Raw genomic sequence first — 24,057 nt, 5'->3', positions numbered from 1 at the left:
AGAAATAAGTCCTTAGTCCTCACTCATCCCAGGTTCTTCACATCTTCTGTTTCCTAACCTTGTATGCTGCTGCCCTGTCAAAGTTCTGCCTCTGTGAAACAGCCATATGACAAGGTAGAGAACTACCACCATATCTTGTTTTAGGAAAGGCTCACTACATTCAGTGCCCACCTTTAGCCCTGCATTACAGTTTTACTGTTTGGGAAGGAAAAGTTTTGCTTCATTATTAAGCTCTTGGAGGCTGGCAGACTCTTGCTTCTGTTTTGGGAGTCTTCTAGGTTTGCTATCATGGTGCTTCTGGACATACTAGCTTCTTTCAAATCCATTATAGGAATTCTCCAACATCTCTAAATTGATCAATTCTACACTTGTGATCAGTAATTTTTTAATTTTATAACATCAGAAATCTCTTTATGCTATGATACTGAGGAAGTGGAGGTTGCTTCTACTGGGTTGCTATTACTATACGGAAGAGATTAAAACATGGTATGTGGTCACGTAGCAGAGTTAAATGTTCATGGATTATCACTTCAGTCTGGACATACTCACTCAGAATCCCTCCTTAAGGCTTCCTTTCTCTCCAGTTAAACCAATTGTTAAGATTCTACTGCCTCTAATTTTCTTATCTGAAGCATTTAATTTAGGGATTTTAGCATTTCATGCACTGTCCCACACACTATTAAAGTTCCTTCTGTGGGAAAACAGTGCTAGGAGAATGCCTATCACTCTTGATAGTCACACAGGGGATAAAAAGGAAGCTGGTGATTTTGGCAGGCAATTTTTTCCATGTTAAATCTGGATTTAGTCACACCAGCAATTAGGATTACAAATAAAATGTAACATATGGACAATTCATCCATTCTGGTTCTGCCTTCCGAGGGAAACGATGGGGGCGAAAGACCTCTCTGGCTTCAAGATTAGGCTAGATAAGTTTATGGAGGGAATGGTTTGATGGGATAACGTGATTTTAGTCAATTAGGCAATAACGTGCCATTGCTGGTAAAATGTGGGTCCGGCTGGAGAATCTTGCCTGTATGCTCGGGGTTCTACTGATCGCCATATTTGGGGTCGGGAAGGAATTTTCCTCCAGGGTAAATTGGCAGAGGCCCTGGAGGTTTTTTGCCTTCCTCCGCAGCATAGGGCAGGGGTCTCAAGCTGGAGGATTCTCTGCGACTTGAAGTCTTTAAATCACGATCTGGAGACTTCAACAGCTGAGATAAGGGAAATTGGGTGGGCCAGCTTTTGTGGCCTGCATCATGCGGGAGGTCAGACTAGATGACCATAATGGTCCCTTCTGACCTTAAAGTCTATGAGTCTATGAGTTTTCATCCAATCAGAACATAACATTGATTAGCAGCCGAACAAATTAGGACTTAGGCACCAATTATATTTTGATACCCACATTTACATTTTAAAAAACAGCAAATGAAATACCCACAGCTTGTGGAGTAAAATTAATATTAATAAACTGATCAGTTGATTAGCTTGATAAAAAAAATGACAGAATCCAATAAAAGCTATCTGTTACCTAGATCAGCACCATTACAAACTGGTGACAACTGAAAAGATGTAGTTTAAAATGCCTTGTTTCCCCTTGTAGAATAATATATGTATTTGCAATGTATTATGCCAATCAAGAAGATCTATTGCAAGTCAAAACATGTATGCAGATATTCGCATATTAAAGAGAACGTTTGGAGTTTAAACACTAACTGTATTTAGTAAATGTCATACAAATCACTATAAACTTCCTCAAGGAACTATTATGGAAGTTTTCTAGAAATAAAGACATTTCTGGAAGTTCCTATGAGGAACAGGATCAGATAAGAAACTCAGTCACACATTGTAGAACGTTGTCTTGTTGCTCTCCAGCTTGGCTGTTTACCCTCCAGCAGAGGAGTAATAAAGTCTCAATTTGTGGGTAATTTAGCTGAAAAATCTATGGGCTTAAATTGAGATCTGGAATTGGAAAATGAGGCTGGAGAATCTCTGGTGGTGACAACTTCAGCTGGTGAATCACAGGAAGAGCCAGCACTGCTTTGATTGCCATCAGGAGTACCTGAAGTCAGACTGAAAAAAAGGGGAATGTAACAGGAGGATATGGAAAATACAAGAGCAGCATTTTTGGGGCAATGCGTTAATTTAAATAGGCTTATCATTCAACAACTTTAACATATATATATATATGTGAAAAAACAAGCTTTAAACACACACTTAACTGTCTTTTAAAGTGACCTAACTATAGACTCTAATTTTACCTGATTGCCACTAAATAGGGTTTCATGGGACTAACTGCAGCTTGAATTCCAGGAAGGAATTTTACATTTTAAATGACATTAAACAGGTCGTATGGAAAAATAACTGAAATATTGATTGCTTTAAGATATTAGGAACAGGTATATTGCTAATGCAAAGCAGTCTAATTTCCTCAAAGCAATCATCTGCATTTTAATTAACCAAAATGAGGAATTCTAATTCTTACTAAATTTCAGATGTTTAAAATTCTGGTTTTGATTAGCTATTAAAGTCTCTTTAAAAGCAAATATTAGTCACCTTCAAACACAGTTTTATATTTCATATAAAAATACAAAAAAGTCTACAATAATTTTGCTCTCCAGCCAAACCATAATATTTTATCAAGTAGTTAATTAATTCAGCTGACTCAAAGAATTGCTTATACATTAGAAATGGTCAGGCAGTGGAACATATACAAATAAAGAAATGACCGTTTGAAATGAATCATTCAGGCAACTCTATCATCATTTTTATCTTCTATTACAGGAATTCTTAAACTGGGTGCCCTGACAACACTACAACTGCCAGCAGGCTCAGTGGCAATGGCAACTTATACCTCACAATATGTGGTATTAGTAAGGCCCTACTTAACTTGCAATATTGCGGAAATTGCAGTTTCCGCACTATTCGGCTTCTACCGCAATTTTGACAGCTGGAGCTCAGTCCCAGGCAGCCGACAGGGAGTCCCCTGGTGGCTGACAGCAAAAAATCATGGAAAAGTAATAATGGACGTTATTATTGTAAATAATATGGTCGATTATTATTTTTCCTCAATTTTCTATGGCTTGTTCACAACTCAGCCACAATTTTTTGACAATTATCCCAAAATTCAAGTAGGTGCTTAGGTATTAGGAAAAAAGTGCATTAAAACATATCTACTGATTACATGTTTTACAGTATATATCATAGCAAAATTATAACTATGTAGGGTTATTACTATTATTTTCTTCTCTAAAAACATTCAAAACAAAAAACCTTCACTCTTTCCTTTAAACCAGATGTTCAGTATAATTTGCTGCATAGTTCATTTTCTCTATCTTAGCACAGTCACAGCTCATATGCAGAGAGATCAGACTAGCATTCACCATACGTAACTAAGAGCAAGAGAGTATAAAAAAGTGACAATTTGCATTAATATGCAAAATTAAAAGGCAAATTATCTTAAGATCTGAAGCTATTTGCTCCAAAATAGCCAATCATTGGGGGTCTAATCTCCATACCTGCTTAACTCCCATAAATGCTAGGCATATCAATACGAGAACAGAAGTCATTTATCTGTTTCTGAAGTCCTTAAATTATAGGCACTGGTACCCAAATATCCAGTTTGTTTGCAATACTTATCTGGATATGCTGCAAAAATCTAAGGCTTATTATATATAACAGTATTTGACTTCAAGCATGCCCACCCATGCCTCATGTCTAGAAAAAGAGACTGAAAACATTTGAGCAGTTTCTGATGAAAGTTACAAGCCACAGTGATGCTTACCATGCACCAAGGTCTGTCAGATGTGAAACTTCAGGAGAAAGCATGCTAGTAGTTCCTTGAAAAAATCTCTTTGGCTCATCTTCAGTATCCATTTCACCTTTAACAAAACCATACAATCAGATTCATATTATGCACTAACTGTTAAAATACAACTCTGTCCTGATTTAGAGGGATCATTAGCATAGCCACTTTAGATAAACTTCTATCTTAGATCTGACGCAGATGAACATAATAGATTGTGACACATTTATACACATTCTTAACATTCAGATGTTTTCCCCCTTCTCTAAAATGCATATTAATTTGAATTTTCCAAATACACCTCAAGAATGGGTGGGATACAAGTGCTTTACTATGCCACAGTAAAGACAGGAGGATCTGGGGAACTACAGGCCAGTCATCCCAGTCCCTGGAAAAATCATGGAGCAGGTCCTCAAGGAATCAATTCTGATGCACTTAGAGGAGAGGAAAGTGATCAGGAACAGTCAGCATGGATTCACCAAGGGCAAGTCATGCCTGACTAACCTAACTGCCTTCTATGATGAGATAACTGGCTCTGGGGATGAGGGGAAAGCGGTGGATGTGTTATTCCTTGACTTTAGCAAAGCTTTTGATACGGTCTCCCACAGTATTCTTGCCAGCAAGTTAAAGAAGTATGGGATGGATGAATGGACTATAAGGTGGACAGAAAGCTGGCTAGATTGTCGGGCTCAACGGCTCCATGTGTAGTTGGCAGCCGGTATCAAGCGGAGTGCCCCGAGGGTCGGTCCTGGGGCTGGTTTTGTTCAATATCTTCATTAATGATCTGGAGGATGGCATGGACTGCACCCTCAGCAAGTTTGCAGATGACACTAAACTGGGAGGAGTGGTAGATATGCTGGAGGGTAGGGATAGGATACAGAGGGACCTAGACAAATTAGAGGATTGGGCCAAAAGAAATCTGGTGAGGTTCAACAAGGACAAGTGCCGTCCTAAGTGTAGGACTCTGAAGTATCCCATGCACTGATACAGACTAGGCACCGAGCGGCTAACCAGCAGTTCTGCAGAGAAGGATCTAGGGGTTACAGTGGACGAGAAGCTAGATATGAGTGGACAGTGTACCCTTGTTGCCAAGAAGGCTAATGGCATTTTGGGCTGTATAAGTAGGGGCATTGCCAGCAGATCGACGGACGTGATCGTTCCCCTCTATTCGACATTGGTGAGGCCTCATCTGGAGTACTGTGTCCAGTTTTGGGCCCCACACTACAAGAAGGATGTGGAAAAATTGGAAAGAGTCCAGCGGAGGGCAACAAAAATGATTAAGGGGCTGGAGCACATGACTTATGAGGAGAGGCTGAGGGAACTGGGATTGTTTAGTCTGCAGAAGAGAAGAATGAGGGGGGATTTGATAACTGCTTTCAACTACCTGAAGGGGGGTTCCAAAGAGAATGGATCTAGACTGTTCTCAGTGGTACCAGATGACAGAACAAGGAGTAATGGTCTCAAGTTGCAGTGGGGGAGGTTTAGGTTGGATATTAGGAAAAACTTTTTCACTAGGGGGGTTGTGAAGCACTGGAATGGGTTACCTAGGCAGGTGGTGGAATCTTCTTCCTTAGAGGTTTTTAAGGTCAGGTTTGACAAAGCCCTGGCTGGGATGATTTAGTTGGGGATTGGTCCTGCTTTGAGCAGGAGGCTGGACTAGATGACCTCCTGAGGTCCCTGTCAACCCTGATAGTCTATGATATTAACCTAAATATAACGAAACACTAACCTCAAAGGATAACATTAGCAAAGAGACACAGACAATGACAATTTGAAATGCCCAGTGGATTAAAACTGTCAACACCATTAACAATTATTAATTTGAACGTTTAAGTACTACGGATACCGATATTAAAATATTTACCTACTTCTTAGTTTCATTAATTGAGTTATCTAGTGCTTTGAAAGTCAGTGAAAAAGCATCCTCCATTCAAACAGTTCTTAAGTTATTGTATTGAGATCCTTTCAACACTCCCCAAAGTAATTTGTAAAACTCCCTCAATAACAATAATTTATTTTCTCATTGAAGTCCATTTTGAAATACGTGCAGTTCAAAGGGGCTGGGATAAATTAGAAGGGAAGGTCTCCCAGCAGCAACTTCCAATTGACAGATTCTCTCAGAGAGAGAAAGATGCATCTCAAGAGCGTTTCACACACAACCTGGCCCACCACATTCCCTTCCTTCTATGGAACAATACAGCTTGGTTATCAGTACTTTAAACATGACTTAACGAGCCACAATGTTACTGTTATGGAAGTGAAGGGTGAGAAAGCTTTTAAAAGCAGATGCAATACAATGACTGTTGAAATGGAGGCTAAGAGAAGCAAGTGTAGGTGTACAGATTGAGGGACACCTTCCAAAACTTAAACAACTTCTAAATAAAATTACAAGATGATGTGGCTATGCTTTTTCTGGGCATCTGGATGGTGAATTTTGAGGCCTGTAGTGAATCAGAATGCAGAGGTTTGTGTACCTATAACAGGGCTCAAAAAAGAACTAGATAAGTTAATGAAGGATAGATCCATCAATGGCTATTAGCCAGGATGTGCAGGGATGCAAAAACATGCTCTAAAGTTTCCCTAGCCTCTGTTTGGCTGGGAATGGACGACAGGGAATGGATCACTTGATGATTAACTGTTCTGTTCATTCCCTCTGAAGCACCTGGCATTGGCCACTTTGGGAAGACAGGATACTGGGCTAGATGGACCATTGATCTAACCCAGTATGGCCATTCTTATGTTCAACCCCTGTATGGTTACCAAGAAAACTGTATGCTTGTGATTTTAACTCTACAGCATCTCTGTGCTTCAATTAGCTGGGATCTTTCTATAAATGAATGGAAGTGTACCAAGAATTCCTTAATTCCTTTATATTAGAGGACCCATTGGTGCTTTACCAAACGTGTAATCTTGCATCAGTGGATGGGTAGTAGGACAGAGTGACCACTTTAATTATAGATTTATTGTATAGTTAATTTTTCAACTATTGTACTTCAGCAGCCCAAACGCCCAGCCATTTCTTTATAGCATACCTTTTGCTAAAACTCAATTGTTTCCTAGCAAGTATCAGTCCAAAAACAGGACTATCAAGAAAGCTATATGAACTATTTAAAAGTTAACAATTACAAACACATGCTGTACCTTTTCTTTTCATTGGCCCAAGAACACTTGGGCGAATACAGTGAATAGGACTCTGACTTCTCCTGCTAAAAGAGTATAAACAGTATTGGTAAATGATAACTGGCATAAATAGCATGGAAAACAACTACAAGTGAGGAACAAGCATATTCAGTGCAAGCTGCTCTGTTTAAGAGCAAACACCAACATAAAGGGAAGTAGGCAATAAGACTGGATAGCCCCAACCAAAAAAATCTTTTAAAAAACAAACACAAGACATGACTGACTCTTAAAAATGTAACCGCAGAATACTATACCGGAAAGCCTGGTTCACATACTGAAGTCTTCAAAAAGCATTCCCAACATTTCCTCTAATACAGTCATCTATATGAGCAAGCAAGTTTCTCTACAATGTACTTTTAGCGCTTGCATCCAACTAAAACCCATGAGCACACAAACCTGGTCAGGTTCTCCTACTCCTACTGAAGGTGGGTCCATGAGTAACTCAAAGTAAGCCACCCCTCTAAGTACAAATCTAGCAGGGTGCTGTCCTTTGAGTCTGAAGATTAGTAGCAGGACTAGTTAGATTCACCATCTGTCTGCATTATGTTGCTGGACAAAACCCTGAGGGCCAAAATATTTTGGCTTGCACAGACTGGTGAAGACTGTGAATGACCCAGGAATTTCAGGACAGAGAGACAGCCCTGGCCACTGGTAAAGTAAAATTAAAAATGCCCAAGGTCCCTGCAGTAACAGTCATTTCTGTCAGAAATACAAGGTCACTTACAGCAACAGATTTGGCAGTTAAATCCCTTTTCACCTGTACTCAGAACCACACCCTCCACAGCCCACCAGTGACTTTCAGCACCCTGGCCACCCATAAAAGTTATCCTATTTCTGGCAACATTAAATTAAAGTGTGAGAAAGACAGTAATAAGAAGCCTCTCTGACAGGCAACCTGTAACACCATGAAGCCATGATCTCTAATTGGGTCCTATAGATGCTATTATAATTTAAAAACTTAAATGTTTCCTCTTAATACTTTTTGCTAATCTACACAGGCTGGTATTGTCCCAGTTTCAAAACCTGAGAATTAATTCATCATCTTTTGATAGAAGTTCATTCTACTCTGTATGTGATTATGTGCTAAACAAAACCTATTGAAAAATCGGATACAGGCTGCATTGTAACCCAGCTTCCTGATGTCGGGAATATATATTTTGGTACTTTATAAACTCTAGAATTTAAGTTGTATGGATTTACTATGTGAGCTGGAGATCTGAGTCACCAAAAACATAACTTAAACATAGTAAATCTAAACTAAGTCCTAATATTTCAGATGCCTCAAGTGAACAATCCGTATTAACAGTATGCAGAGTCAATTTTACAGACTTGTACGTACTTTAAGAATCGTCTTGTTGGACTGGGGCTAGGGCTTGGAGGTAATCCACTGCTACTCACCAAACTTTGCAAAGACGGTGAGAAACATTGCTGAAATCAAAATATATTGCAATATTTAAATATAAACATCATGCTTCATTCCTACTGCAGCAAACTAATCAAAATTCTCGACATACAGAGAACTAGAGGGACTTGAGGAACACAACTAGGGCCTTAATAAGAGAATTTTACCATATTAAAACAAGCACGTCATCATTCTTCTAAAATGATTACCCGATCTATTTGAATGGGAAAGTATCACTTTTGGTTAAGTCTTGAAGAAAGTTCTAGAACAATTTAGACTGATTTCTCATGTACATACAGAGTGCATGCAAGTTGATAGTACACCTCTACCTCGATATAATGCTGTCCTCAGGAGCCAAAAAAATCTTACTGCGTTATAGGTGGAACCGCGTTATATCGAACTTGCTTTGATTCACTGGAGTGCGCAGCCCCGCCCCCCCCGGAGCACTGCTTTACCGCGTTATATCCGAATTCGCGTTATATCGGGGTAGAGGTGTATTATATTGATCAGAATATGTATGTATCTCTTTACCTTGGAACAAACCAACTGAGTTAGCTCCTAAAAAAACCCACTTTCCCCCAAAGAAAGGCAGACAAAGAATATGGCTTTTATTTATCACCAATGTACCAACAATTTATCAATAAATATACCTACTGCATATTGACATTTATGAGATATTCTGTAGATAAATTCATGGGTTGTACAGCTGTTAGCTTGCCTTTTTAATATTTTAGTTCCCTATCTGCAGTGAATGCCCATTCAGAAGTCAGGGATATGGGAAGTTTCATCCCTTGCTGATGTTAGTGCTAAACAAAAATCTAACTATCGGTACTCATGAAGGAAGACCTCTACCACTTCATTTTTCTTACCTTCCCTATTCCTCTGGTGGGTGAAGGAGCTGGAGAAACTGGGACAAAGTCTATTTGCTTGGGAGAGGATGATTTCTCAAAATCACTGTCACTCTATAAGTATAACAGATCATGTAATTACAGCCGATTGCTTTAATGCAATATTTCATGGGCCAGGCTATACAATATTATACAAAGCATTGCTTTGCTGTGGAATGGAATCACATGATGCAAGCCACCCTCACAAATGGCTACATGTAAGAATTAGTTACTATGACTACCTAGGAGACAAATTTCATACTTTTGAGGAAACAAAATAATGTTAAACATTATGTCCTGATATTAAAGTATCTATAAAACAGAAAGATATAGACATGACCAGAACTACCTTTTGACACATCAGGAAAAACTATGTCCCAATAGCTGTAGTGACAGCCATGTGTCATTGAGCTACTGGTGATTTCATACCTTATTAGTACAAAACTTGTTATAAGGCAGCAATAAAAAGTGTATTACTAGACAGAAACAATTTGATGTTAAACAGCAAGCCTAATCTGTTTGATTTTCCTCTAAAGGAAATTTAAGATACTATGGACAACAAAATGCAGCAATATGAGATGTTAGAACACTGAAGATAGAAACTCAAATCTAAAGCATAAACACATTACCAGGCTCAAGCTTTCCTCCCATGACTGGCTGATCTGCATTGCTGTTTGTACTTCCCTATAAAGAAGAAAAAAAATTCATCGTCACTGGCCCAGAGACACAGAGTTTAGGTACTCTCATTTGCATACTAACACTCACCGTTCATGTACTGTTTCTCTGTTCATCAAATCCATTCCTTCTTCCTGAAAAATAATAATATAACACCGAAACAGTTAAGAGTTGGTTTATAGAGCTTTCTTTTGCTAAAATGAGACAGACAAACTCTTCCTCTTCAGGTCACAATTTGGATGGGAGTCTCACCTCATTCCATACACCATTAGCATACCCAGTGAGTGTGCAACTTATGCAGAACAGAGCATTTTACTGATGGTTAGTAAATTGTTCCACATTATGGAATTTTTTATTGTTTCTTCTAAAAAACTAAGAAATTCTACAAAAAAAAAACCTTGTTAAAATGTATTAAGCTAGCAAAACAAAGCATTTTTTTTTAAGAAAAAGAAATTGCACGCACAAACTTAATTCACTCCCTGTATGTATACATTACAATACTGTTTTTAAATACACAAGCATGTACCATTCCTCAGAACTCATTCAATGTATAGATTGGACGGTGTGCAGTGTAGGGTGACCAGATGTCCCGATTTCACAGGGACAGTCCTGATTTTTGGGTCTTTTTCTTATATAGGCTCCTATTACCCCCCACCCCGTCCCGATTTTTCACATTTGCTGTCTGGTCACCCTAGTGCAGTGAAACATGGTAGGGATCCATTTATTGAACAGAGGAGGAATACATATAGGTTAGATGATTCATCCACTGCTCGCTGGCATCCTAGGCATTGAATGATGCAGTCTATGTAATTGAAGACTATTAAGAAGGTTGTTTTTTTAAGGCACAAACGGACACTAAGTGCCTAACACCCATTAATGCTTTTGTCAATCTCCTCCTATAGTAACACATGTTTTCAAGGAGTGCAGCTTTAACTCTGACATATCCTGCTTTAACTTTAACCTATTTTTAATGGAGTATTTATATGGAATAATTACTATGACTATGCAACAATATAGGCCTCAAATTCCCCCAAATCGGAAAGCTAGCAAACAGTTACTATACTACCTTCTAGCTAGAAGTTTTAATAGAAATACAGTGTCAAATATGAAGTAACATATATTGTGCCTTCCCTGCACCTCCCTTCCATCCCATTTGTGTGTACATATTAACATTAGTCCTTTCCTATATTAAGAATAAAAGGAACTTTCCGTCTGACTGCTTGTCCTTGTTAAAGCTAGTAAATGAATAAATTACACAATAAAAACAAAACAGGCAGTGCATTTCTTCAGGATTACTATGTGCCTCAAGTGTTTGAGGCAGCAGGAAGCTGGAGACCAAGTACCTTCAACCACTTGCAACATGTACCCTGGAAATATAATGCCTGGAGAGTTAAATTGCTTTTACAAAATGAGAAAAATAAAACTCACAAGATTTACAAGCATTTGGAAATCATGTGTTTTCCAAAGTGAGACTTTAAAAGGCAGGCTATCATATGGAACAGCTTTAACTAAACATTTATTTTAACAGCTTAAATCCCTATAATAGAGTTTATACTATTAGAGGCTTCCTTCTGAGAATTTACATTTTATGATTCTTCCTCTTCTTCCAAAAGAAAACCAAGATAACTGGTTTTTGTATTAAATCTAACTGTACTTTGAAACAGGCTTGTATTCAAAACAGAAGTGCATTCTTACTTCACCGTTTTAATGAACTTACTGCATTAATAGATTTGGGCAAGGTATAGTAACCAGGGTTGGGGTTTTTTTGTTTGTTTTTTTAAACAAAAGTGGATAACTCAGCACCACCAATGTTTCACAAGGAGGAAGATTAGGTGGTACGGAAAGTGTGAAGGTGTGGGACTGTATACCATTATCCTGATATCCCTCAACTTCACATTAGCTTGTCAGCTTTGAGAGTCTCCAAGCTTAACATGCAGCAATCAGCAGCAACCTTCTTACCTTGATGGACGCTGCACCCAACTGCTTCAGTGCTGAACATAGGTATATCTCCTGTCAGTTTCTCTGACCAATTAAATACAGCATGCCATGCTGTACTACACTAAACTTTTAGGTTTGCCCGATCACGGAGACTGAGATTTGACCACCACAGACTCCACTGAATATCATTTTATGGTTATGCACAATTCAATTGGGAGGAAGGCAGGCAGTCTATCTGAGCCCAGAAAAATGCCACTGACTAAGTTCTAGAGTGCAAATGGGGCTGGAAGAGATAGGGACCACCAGCTTTCTACGTGGGGAGAAAGATGTCTGATGGCTAACCACTTTTATAAACGGGACAAAATCCTGGTTTCAGTATAATATATTAGGACACATTCTATATTTTCTGTAAACTTTTGTATCTCTGGAAACTGATTCAACCTGTGACTATTAAATGCACCTTGAAGTGACAGATTTTTGCTGAACACTCTTTACAGATCAGCTATTACTTCTGAGTGAAGTCATCGATGATCATGAGTAGGATACACCAGCTTGTGTAAAGCCAATAAAGCAAGCTTTCTATGTCTTGTTATTTACAAAACAGAACTAGAATCATCTCTTACCTGTTTGATTTGATGAAGGCGGCTGCTAGGAATACGTACAGGAGATGATGGAATCAACTGGAAAACAAACACCATATAGCTGAAACATTTTTAAAAACTGCAAAATCAGGAAGGTTAGACACTATCTTTTTTCTAATATGTTATTTCATTCTCAAAAAGATAACAAATAGCCACTTCAATATCACCAAAATAGCATCTAACACACTTTGCATATGTTAAATGCAATACATTTTGCATACAATTATAAATGTATATTAGTTTTATAAGTGAGAGCACTAGACTATTTCATTATGAAATTGCTCTGTTTGCTTAGAAATTACTCCTAATTATTGTGTGCCAACTTCCATCCCACTTCAGTCTCACACTACTAAATACCCTCACCTTCCATGAACTGTATTGGCAATACTGGCCACCCATCGCGGTTGCAACAGCACAATAGGTAAGGAAGCATAAGCACTTCCATCTTAAAGCTGTTGTAAGTTGCTCATAATGCTAAAAATAAAAATCTATTGAGCAGAAGTTTTCCAGGGCTGGTCTCTGCCTGCAGGTTAATATTTTTGACATGACAGAGAGATTCAGCCATTAAAGTGTAAGGAGAGTGAAAACATTTCTCAAGCTCTTCTGCCCTCAACAGCTCTACAGCTTAAAATGACAGAAAGTTAAAATAGGACAGTGAAATGGCCTCACTGAGTAGAAGTGAATTTGAGCATGCTGTTTGAGCATCTTCTCCCTTGCTGTTGCATAGAACAAATAAAAAAACAAAACCCATAAAATGATATCTATTAACAAGGAAAAATCTGAAGGCTCAAATACAAAGCCAATCTGGCAGACCCCCCAGGGACTCTAACTAGATTCTTTAGTTTTATACTTAACTTGACTGCTAGTTTGATAAAAATGATAATTTATGAACTCCTAGACATTGAACCAACAACTTACTGTAGTTCATCAAAGAAAGCAAAACTTTCATAATGATTCTCAGCATAGACCATTCTCAAGATGTAGGACAGGTCTTATTAAATCTTTTTAGTGGAATTTCTTAATACACCACTACATACTACAATTAGTTACAAGCAAATTTACTTTGAATCAATGATTGAGTCCTTCTCTTTCCCTTACCATTAACACATTTGAGTAATTTATGGTGCTCTTGACCATCAGGGACCATAAGCCTTAGGCATGAATCACACAGTTCTGCTAATGACCTATTTCTCTTGAACAAAGATCAGTCTTGCCAAGTTATGTTGTGGCTTTGTAATGAGGAGGAGTGTTACAGGGGTGAAGGCCTCATTCTTTAAGTGTCTGTCATTCTTTCAGACTGCATGGAATCTGCCAGGTGAAAAGTAAAGGGAATCACAGAGCATAAATTACACGGACTTTCTAGTCATTAAACATCACCCTGCAGATGGTGGGCTTCCTCCGTTTCACACAAAACATGCCTTAAGTTTTCTACAAGTCCAAAGCTACAGGATGCGGATCAGCATTCAATCACCAGCCAGCTGTACCTTACTTAAATTAGTGCCATGGAGAATGCAAATTGATCCTCCTAGAAAGACAAGGTAAGTGAGGTAATATCTTTTATTAGATCAACTTCTGTTGGTCAGAGAGACAAGCTTTTGAGCCAGACACAGCTCTTCTTCAGAGATCCTCCTATTTTTTTTAGAGGTAGAAAAGTCACACAGAGAATAGAACTTTTATGGTTTGCTTTATAAACTTGGACTGCCTACACTCAAATCCAAGCAGCATGCGCTACTTGCTTGGGGAATGAGCGCATTTAAGAGATGGTCTCTCAGGACAATAAGCTGAACACAAGACCAACAAAACAGTCTGCTTACAACTAGTCCTGGAAGCAGGACTCAATCAACAAAGAATTAAAGGAAGGTAGCGTAATAAATGCCAATAAACATTTCCACAAAAGCATTAATGGTAATCTGGGTTACCACCTGCAACTCAAAGCTCCTGGCTGGTGAAAGACGCAAAATCCTGCTACTCACCTAGAACTTTAAACCACTGCTCAGTGCAACTGACTTCACAAATTATTGCCCAGCATCTAATTTTCATTTTCAAGTTAGCTGGTCACAGAAAACAGTCTCCAGTTTCAACTGTCAACTCAGCACTCTGAACCACTGACTCTCAATCACATTTTAGTCCCGAGAACAGACCAGTGAGTCATGAGGAAACTCCAAGGTGAGGGCTCCAGAGGTGGAGGAACCAGTTTCCCATCATAATCCTTTGGGCTGAGTTTGAGAGGAATTAATGGATTCATGTCAGGGTGTCCTATTCACCCTGTGACCTTTTGATGTTCAGACAGCAATAGTATCAAATGTTAAAGATGAATTCAAGCATTGTGTAAACATCTTGGTCTTCTCTTTTCCGATGTATAGTGCTGGTTTACTTGTTTTATACATTGGCACTTAAAATTTATTTGGTTTGTTTTAAGAAAAAAATATTGAAAGAGTTTAATAATAAATAAGAGCTCCTCTTGGACTTCAATACTACTGGATTTTCAAATAGCTACAACTGTGAAAGATTATGGTCCATCTGCAGAGAACCGCAAGACAACAGCTCATCTATCAAACTTGGACCTGGATAAGTGAAATATATTTTTGTGACCTCCCAACTTGAAACTCCTAGGCAGAAATGTAGCTACTTGCCCTTAAAAAGTTCCAACTGGTACAGAATACAGAAGTCCACCTGCTGAGCAACATAGGATGCCACAAGCATATCGGTTCAGTGCTCTATTTCACTGTCTCCCTATTGACCACTCCAGACTGAATTAAGAACTTGAAATTTATTATTTACAGTTAGAAACTATGAACAAACTCTGGTCCTAATAATCTGAACGAGCCCACTGAACGTAACTCAGGGCTGTCGATGTAGTCATGGTTAGTATCTGGGAACTGCAGCCCAATGCCTGATCTAAGAGTGTGTTTCACCCCAAGAGAGACAATGGCTTGTGGTCTGAGAGCTGGAGATGGGTGCATACAAAGAGGTCAGAGTGAGTTGCAGTTAGTCTCCTACCTGTGATATCTCCACACCCACAGAGGTGGGGCTGGAATTTTGTATGGAAGCACAATCAAAGCATGAGAAACACTGATTATAATTCTAGACATACTTCAAACTGTTTCCTTAACAGCAGACTAACACAAACTAGGCAGACAGTGTTACTGACTGCACCTCAATCAGAAGGAACTTAAATCTTCTTAATATGCCAAAAGTGTTAATATAGTATTAAAAACATGTTGCCTACATGATTAAAATTAAAATACAGTCACATTCTCAGACCCACTTTTCTCTCACGCAGTATCATAGCCAATGAGGTTAATCCGAGGCGTGATTATTGCTAGTTGAAACTAAAATTTAATTTGCATGAAAACTTGGATGAACTTTTCTGAATTCCAAAGGTTAATTTTATGAAAGGAAGAAAGTACTTTTTAAAAAAATCATTAAACACCCCATTAAAGTTAATCCTGTTTAGTATTTTTTTAAAAACATTTCCCCACGCAACCTAAGACTATACCTACATCATCTACTATACTCAACCATTGTAATAAGCCACCATATGATGCAAGTTTCTACATTACTGGTTCTGCCATCAGAAAAGTGCATTAGTAGTCCTTTAATGCACACCCTGGCTGGTTTATTAAAAGAATATAGCTCCTTCATGTTACACTTCTTTTTCAAATCTTTTCAAAAACACAAGTTTTAGGGTTTTATGCAATGTCTGCTGAAAAAGATTATTTCATAACAGAACAATAAGACTGGTAGAAAAAAGGATGAACACTATTCTTAATAACTTGCTTCTTTTCCTTTAAAGTATTCTGGATTAGTTGAGTCCCATCTTTATATACCTGAGATCCAACGACATTTCAGTAGCAACACTAATTAGCTACTGATCTGATTTTTGTCCTAGAAAAGGAGAGTTTAATCAGCAGTTTCTGGCCACCTATTGTCATCTGGGATCCTCTAGAAGGGACAGTTTAAAACTGCAATTGCCCCCCACTCCCTCCTTTTAGAACATAAGAACGGCCGTACCAGGTCAGACCAAAGGTCCATCTAGCCCAGTATCCTGTCTACCGACAGTGGCCAATGCCAGGTCCCCCAGAGGGAGTGGACCTATAGGCAATGATCAAGTGATCTCTCTCCTGCAATCCATCTCCATCCTCTGACAAACAGAGGCTAGGGACACCATTCCTTACCCATCCTGGCTAATAGCCATTAATGGACTTAACCACCATGAATTTATCCAGTTCTCTTTTAAACGCTGTTATAGTCCTAGCCTTCACAACCTCCTCAGGTAAGGAGTTCCACAAGTTGACTGTGTGCTGTGTGAAGAACTTCCTTGTATTTGTTTTAAACCTGCTGCCTATTAATTTCATTTGGTAACCCCTAGTTCTTGTATTATGGGAATAAGTAAATAACTTTTCCTTATCCACTTTCTCCACATCACTCATGATTTTATATACCTCTATCATATCCCCCCTCAGTCTCCTCTTTTCCAAGCTGAAGAGTCCTAGCCTCTTTAATCTCTCCTCATATGGGACCCGTTCCAAACCCCTAATCATTTTAGTTGCCCTTTTCTGAACCTTTTCTAGTGCCAGTATATCTTTTTTGAGACGAGGAGACCACATCTGTACGCAGTATTCGAGATGTGGGCGTACCATCGATTTACATAAGGGCAATAATATATTCTCAGTCTTAATCTCTATCCCCTTTTTAATGATTCCTAACATCCTGTTTGCTTTTTTGACCGCCTCTGCACACTGTGTGGACATCTTCAGAGAACTATCCACAATGACTCCAAGATCTTTTTCCTGACTTCTTGTAGCTAAATTAGCCCACATCATATTGTATGTATAGTTGGGGTTATTTTTTCCAATGTGCATTACTTTACATTTATCCACATTAAATTTCATTTGCCATTTTGTTGCCCAATCACTTAGTTTTCATCTCCCATCTCTTACTTTGCCAGCAATGATGCTTGTCTTGGGAGCTTTAAAATATTAATTTTACTTAAAAGCCAAATTGGTAGCCCTAAACCATATCCCAATTCAGCCTACTTCATATCAAAACAGCCTGACCCACTTAATCAGAGCTGCGGACCTTCACAGCCACACTGTTTCTAAGGGCATGTCTACACTACAAACTTAAGTTGACGTAGGTCCACATACAGCCACCACACTAATTACTGTGGTTTTTCAGGTCAACACTACCCTCCTTCTGTCAGTAGTACACATCCTCACCAGAAGAGCTTGCACGGACTAAAGAGGGGCAACATTAAGGTCTGAGAGCTCGGGCTCGCAGCTCCACACAGAGCTCCCCGCTGGGAGCTTGGCTGCCCAAGGTGACAGCCTGAGCTGTGAGCCCCATATAGGGTTCACAGCAGGGAGCCAACCAGCCTTTCTTGACAATTTCACTGTTGCCTCAGGCTCAGAGAGAGGGGCTCACAGCTGAAGCTCACAAGAAAGGCTGGTAGGCTCCTGCTGTGAAATTGAGCCCAGCACTGGTCTCACAGCTAGGGCTGTCACCCCGGCGTGTGGGATGGGAACTCCAGCTGTGAGCCCCAGCCCAACTGACAGCTGTGAGCCGCCAGCTGTGAGCCTGGTACTGGGCTCAATTTCATAGCAGGGAGCCTACTAGCCTTTCTTGTCAATTTCACAGCTCCAACTGTGAGCCCCAGGCTGCAGAGCAGAGCTGTGAAATTGACAAGAATGATAGCCAACAGCACGCAGTGTCTACACAAACACTGCGTCGCCCTAATTACACTGACATAAGCACTATGCTTCTCGTGGAGATGGAGTTATTATGTTGGTGTAGTAGGGCACTTATATCGGTGGGTGCAAGGCTGTACTGTAGACACTGACATACTTAGGTCAAGCTGCCTTACGTTGAACTAACTCTGTAGTGTAGGCCAGGCGTAAGACGATGTATACACAAGAAAAAAGCTGGGAATAGCTATTCTGCACTCATTTCTTAGGGCAGTAGCACGTCTGGTGAAGACGCTCTATGTCGACAGGAGAGCACTCTCCTGTCAGCATAATTACTCCACCTCTGGGAGAGGCGGAAGCTATGTCGGCAGGAGAGCATATCCTGCCGACATAGTGCCAGTGTGGACTGCGCTTAGGTCGCTGTAACTTGCCTTATTCAGGGGGGTGTCTTTTTCACACCCCGAGCGATGTAAATTATATTGATTCAAACGGTAGTGTAGACCTGCCCTTAGTACAAAATAAGAGCGTTGACATGGGAAAATGGTGTAGAATAGCTGTTGTGCTCTAAATTCACACCTTAGCTAATTCCCTGAATAGACAAGTCCTAAAGTGAACAAGGAGTTGCTTTAGGGTTCCCAACTCAATCTTATAAGTAAGATTAACACTTTAAGATATCAGTTACTGACAAAAGACAGGTTGAGGGGAAGGACGAAGGAAAGAGGAAACTTTAGCGAATGGGATTTATAGATTTTAGATGCCTTTTAAACTAATATATTTAAAATAAAGGGTAATATTAAAGATATATCTCCACTGAAACAAATTAAACACTGGTAGTATGGATTTTTTTGTCTTCTGATGAGCAGAATCAGCTGTGCGTTACTGACAGCTAGTGAATTGCCCTAACATTAAAAAGGCCCAGTTAGCTGATCTGAATGGGGCTTGGAAAGACAGCATATAATGTCATACTGTACATTCAAGTGTGCTCCACCATAAACTACAGAGACTGCATACATCTTAGCCAACTACCACGATTTCTGAGCTAGATTCCACCCAATTCCTACTGTGCATGGCCAGACTAGTAGAGCATAATGAATGGGGGTGAGGCACTCTGAAGGTGTAAGGAAGGATGTAAGATCCCCAGCAATACCAGATGTGCATGACTGGAGAGAGGACTCTTCAGCTGAATTGGTGACCTGCTTTAGACCTCTTCTCTGGTCATGAAGTAGGGCTATTGGCCTTAATAAGGAGTACATTCTACACTTTTCCTGCAAGGCCACTCTGCTCCCAGCCAGAGAAATGGGCTCTCAATCCAAAAAACAATTACGCGTTTCCTTGCCTTTAGCAGTTCTTTCTGGCATCTTGCATATACTCTCAATTATCATCTCTCCCTTTCCTGGGAAATATCTGTCTCTTACTAAGTAAGCAGATACCTCATTCTCTGGAATATTTTTACTACTGCTGTTGGTATGGCGGTCCATTGCTAACAGTTACTTTTCTTCGCGCCCCAACCTTATTTATATTGCCTGCTTCATCTTCATGTTTTGGGTCACTTGTGAGATCACCAATACCCTTTTCTAAACCATTGTAGATCTTATTAAAAAAAAAAAGTAACAAAATCAAAAAGGTAACTTCTATGAAGTACGTGAAATATCTTTAGTTCAGTTAATCTTCAGGACAGACTAGGGAACTAGATCACGCCACTTGCTCCTCTTTGGCTTTGTATCCAGGTCAACTGAAAAAGAACTTTAGTGTTTCAAAACTGTTTTTCTTAAAGGGCTACTGCCCTCTTTGTAAGTGCTGACTCTTGCTGACCACTGTTTAAGTGAATCTCTTCAATACCAAAGGAAACCCAAGTGAACTGCTGGAAAGGAAAGCAATTTATTTTGGTCTGAAAGCAAGGATAGAAATTTCAGCCTAAAATTTAACTTCAAACAAATGCCCAAATAGAAGGACTTCTGACTAAATGTTTCCTCAACCATAATTACAGTGTTACTGGCACTATATCATGTTTTGTTTCTTAAGCAGCAAGCACAAGGCTTTTATGTTGTGCTCATCTGTTGAGGCCTTTAAATAAAGGATCTCAAAACTACTACAAAAACAAATGCCCTTCAAACCAGTTGTTTGGCCTAGTTTTGAAATGGAATTTTAGCTTTTTGGAGGGTGAAGAGGCTGTATGGAAGGGGTGGACAGGAATTAAAAGTTATCTCCACTTAAAGTAACCCAAATAGCAATCAATCAATCAATCATCAAGTTAGCATATGTCTAAGCATCTTGTATACTGTATGTAAGAAAAAGAAACTGACATTAACACAAGATACTCCATCCATCCAGTACATTAGTTGTGCATTGTATGCAATCGACATGTTACTGCACTTATGCCAATTTCTTATAGTTAGAAAACATTTTAAGAGAAATGTAACAGTTTTCGGTTAAATTTTATATTTTTTAAATGTAGGCAAAAATTCCACTTCGTTAAAAAAATGAGAACTGTTTTTCCGCCCCATGTCCCCCAGAAATGTATCAATTTATGTATCTGTGGTTCTTTCAATATGGTCAAGAAATCCTTTTTAAATATGCCTGCACAGACTCCAAATTACTATTGGATCAGTCCAGACTACCTTTTGACCATAACTCAGACTATAATGATTTACTTAAAAGAAACAATATTTTAAAATAGAAGTTGCATCTTCTTTGAGTTCATAAATAAGTACTGTGCTAAATTTTGAGGCAGACATTTACTAACAAAGTCATTTAAGTTTACAAAATTGTTATAGTGGAAATTTTTTAATTAAGATTGGATGGTTTTCTAAGATATATACTCTAGTTCAAACAGGCATTAATTCAGTGAAGTCCTATGGCCTATGTTTTACTGGAGGTCAGCTAAATGATCATAACAGTCCTTTCTGGCTTATAATTTACGATGCAATATAAATGTAAAATCAGTGGATTTATTTAAAAACAAACATTCAAAGCAGAGATTATTGAGACCTAGAAATAACTGACTGGTACTTCTGAATATACCAATTCTCTTTCCAAATTGGTCTTCTTATCCAATTTTATATCATCTGCTTAAATAAGTTATGAACTAGGTTGTCTTCAGAATGACACAAATATGTGTTCTAAAGCCAGATAATCTTTAAAAAGAATTTCACTACAGCTGCAAAATACACCTCTACCTCGATATAACACGACCTGATATAACACGAATTCGGATATAACGCGGTAAAGCAGTGCTCCGGGGGGACGGGGCTGCGCACTCCGGTGGATCAAAGCAAGTTCAATATAATGCAGTTTCACCTATAATGCGGTAAGATTTTTTGGCTCCCGAGGACAGCGTTATATCGAGGTAGAAGTGTATATAGTGTTAATTTTCAATTTACACCCTTCTCTTTAATCCTGTTTAGACCCAAATAACAAGTGGGCAACATGTTTGCGCTAAGCATTTTCTTACCAGACTATGACGATTCATCACTGTTGTACTGTTTCTGCGGGTTCGCAAAATGTTGGCCTGGAACACCTGTGAATTATCACTGTGAAAAGAAACACTTGTCAAATTCAAGAGCCATTTCCCTCTCCTTCACCTTCTAAAAAAATGCTTCAATATAAGCTATGTAAGTGTGTGCTTTCATCCTCTCTTAACCCAAAGTCAAAAACTCAAGCCTCTCTCCCCAAAACAAGTTCCAACTACCCCATTTAATGACATTAATCATGCTGAGTCCTCACTAGAGTGGCTGCAAACTTTTTATGGAGATGTGTCTTCTATGGAAATGTATGAGTTTAGAGTGTAGCTCTCTATACGCAGTCCTTAGCACCAAACACAATTCATTCACTAGAATTTGAGAGTACGCATAATCAATAGATGGACTGATGCAAGCCTCAATACCAGTGGTATCAAAGACAAATCACACTGCAGGTCAGAAGTTTGTCTCTGGAAGCACCTTATAAGTTACAACCCCTCTTCACCAAGGTGCTGATACAGCACTCAAAATGTTAAATTAAGCACTCAGTATATCCATTTAGAAAGTCCTAATTATTTTTTGAAGTGGTACCTTGGTAAAGATGAAGAGGAGGTTACTTATCTGTAACTGGACGTTCTTCGATATGTGTGGTCCCCATCTGTATTTCAATGTGGGTTGTGTGTGTGCACCATGTGCCCAGAGCTGGACAATCTGAAAGTAGTGTCCACTGGTCCACGAACGCGCCCTGAATCACCTCATGCCTCTGACCAAGGGGATAAAGAGAGGGGGAACTCTCCAGTTCCTTCCCTATCATGAATCATAGGCAATCCAAAGCAGAGGAGAAGGAGGGCGAGTAGTGGAATACAGCTAGGGACCACATATCTCAAAGAACATGTAAGAAACCTCTTCTTCTTCTTCAAGTGATGGTCCCTATTGTTTTCCACTGTGGGTGATTAACAAGCAGTAAATAGGAAGGAGAAGGGTGCACGGATGTAGACCACAGGTTCTCAAACTTTTTTTCATGCATACGAGAGTCCCTCCTGGGTTCCCGAGAAGATCTCGCCAGGGGTTCTGTAGAAGTAGATTATCTGGCACCAGTGTTGGAGGCTCACTCCTTGCCAAGTCAGGCCAATGCATATGTGTGTGTGTGTGTGTGTGGGTGGGTGGGAGGGAGGTCCCACCCTCAGGCCCTTTTCCATGAGGTGTTTTTGAATGGAGAGTTCCTGCCCTTCTCAAATATGGCTGGGGAATGATTGGCAGATACTGCACCTCACTGCGATGTGTGCTTCCCCGGGGCAGTACACAGTGCTGGTGGTCATCATTGACTGAGAAGGATCGTGGGCAGGAAGCGCAGAGTTTGAAGCCAGAGTCCTGGGCATAGTCTAGTACCAGCATGGGGATGTGAGCGGAGGGAGTGTTCCTCCAACAATTAATCTAGCACAAAAACTATGAAAACACCAAAACTATAAACTGTACAAGATGCTAAAAACTATTTACAAATCTAAATCTTATCTTAAGGGATGAAGCCGAAGCTAAGGACACAGAGAAGTTCCAATCTGGACCATGCGGCAGTGAGAAGGAATTGGAGAGGCGGTCAGTCTGCCTCACCTTTTATCACCTTGATCAGAGTCATGAGGTGAGCCAGGGCACATGCACAGACCAACAGACATTACTTTCAAATTCTCCAGCTCCGGGTGCATGGAACACATGCATAACCCACAGTGGAATACAATAGGGACCATCACTCGAAGAAAGGGCAGATTCATTTAAGATTAGTGGACTAGATTATTTCATGCAAAGTGCTCTATTTTTAGATATACTCTAGTAGCAAGTTTTTTCTGCCATTCCCTACATTCCTGATCGCCAAAACTTTGCACTTTATGAATAAGCAGACTGTAGGAACTGAACAAATTTTTACAGTAATTAATACTATAGTTTAAAGCCCAGTCCTGCAATCTGGTCAACATGCCCACACACAGCCCCACTGACTTCTGAATGTGTCAACCTGATTGCGACATTTGTATCGAAGTGCAAAAAGTCACCCACTTTATATTTTGCTATCTTATCTCATTTCTGATCTCAAACGGAAGCTTTTTGTTTTTAAAAATACAAGCTGGACAGTGGCATTAGCTTGTTCTCCAAGGTGGGAACTGAGCTCTAGTTAAGTAAAGAAATTTTCAGAAGCTGAAACTCTCACAGTTCAAAATGCTTGTTGTATCTGTTAGACAAAAAGAACTTTTGAATATTTTTAGTTTGTTCAGTCATACGATCAGATGTCCTTTAAAAAATCGTCAAGGTTTAAGATTCAAACAGGGATCGTGCCATATTGATAAATTTAATAATCTAAATGTTAGATGATGACAACTATTCCAACTGTAGTAAACATA

The 24,057-nt window shown here is 39.4% G+C and overlaps 1 protein-coding gene and 1 non-coding gene across 2 annotated transcripts; one reads left to right on the top strand and one right to left on the bottom strand.

The window, feature by feature from the left end:
• Positions 1–1,251: 1,251 nt before the first annotated feature.
• LOC112116020 (protein FAM122A-like) lies at positions 1,252–23,412 on the bottom strand. Its single transcript, XM_024213293.3, has 10 exons — positions 23,279–23,412; positions 21,664–21,742; positions 12,508–12,564; positions 10,037–10,080; positions 9,901–9,955; positions 9,254–9,346; positions 8,322–8,410; positions 6,944–7,008; positions 3,782–3,878; positions 1,252–2,070 (listed from the first exon to the last, which is right to left on the bottom strand). Exons 1-10 carry the CDS (start codon positions 23,410–23,412, stop codon positions 1,911–1,913), a joined length of 873 nt encoding a protein of 290 aa, XP_024069061.2. The 3' UTR covers positions 1,252–1,910.
• Positions 15,791–15,938, top strand: LOC112116030. Its single transcript, XR_002908877.2, has one exon. It is a non-coding gene; the product is annotated as a U4 spliceosomal RNA (small nuclear RNA).
• Positions 23,413–24,057: the final 645 nt, after the last annotated feature.

Source organism: Terrapene carolina, unplaced genomic scaffold (assembly GCF_002925995.2).
Source record: "Terrapene carolina triunguis isolate 2854851 unplaced genomic scaffold, T_m_triunguis-2.0 Scaffold131, whole genome shotgun sequence".
NCBI classification, from domain to species: Eukaryota; Metazoa; Chordata; order Testudines; family Emydidae; genus Terrapene; species Terrapene triunguis.
This window is presented reverse-complemented; position numbering and strand designations above follow the sequence as displayed.

Bases quoted from the DNA above. Each gene is read 5' to 3' on its own strand.
- LOC112116020 (XM_024213293.3), bottom strand. From the start codon at position 23,412: ATGGTCCCTATTGTATTCCACTGTGGGTTATGCATGTGTTCCATGCAC. The intron at 9,956-10,036 runs GTGAGTGTTAGT...TCTTCTTTATAG, and splicing joins AGAGAAACAGTACATGAACG to GGAAGTACAAACAGCAATGC. The intron at 9,347-9,900 runs GTAATGTGTTTA...TTATACTTATAG, and splicing joins GGGAGGAAAGCTTGAGCCTG to AGTGACAGTGATTTTGAGAA.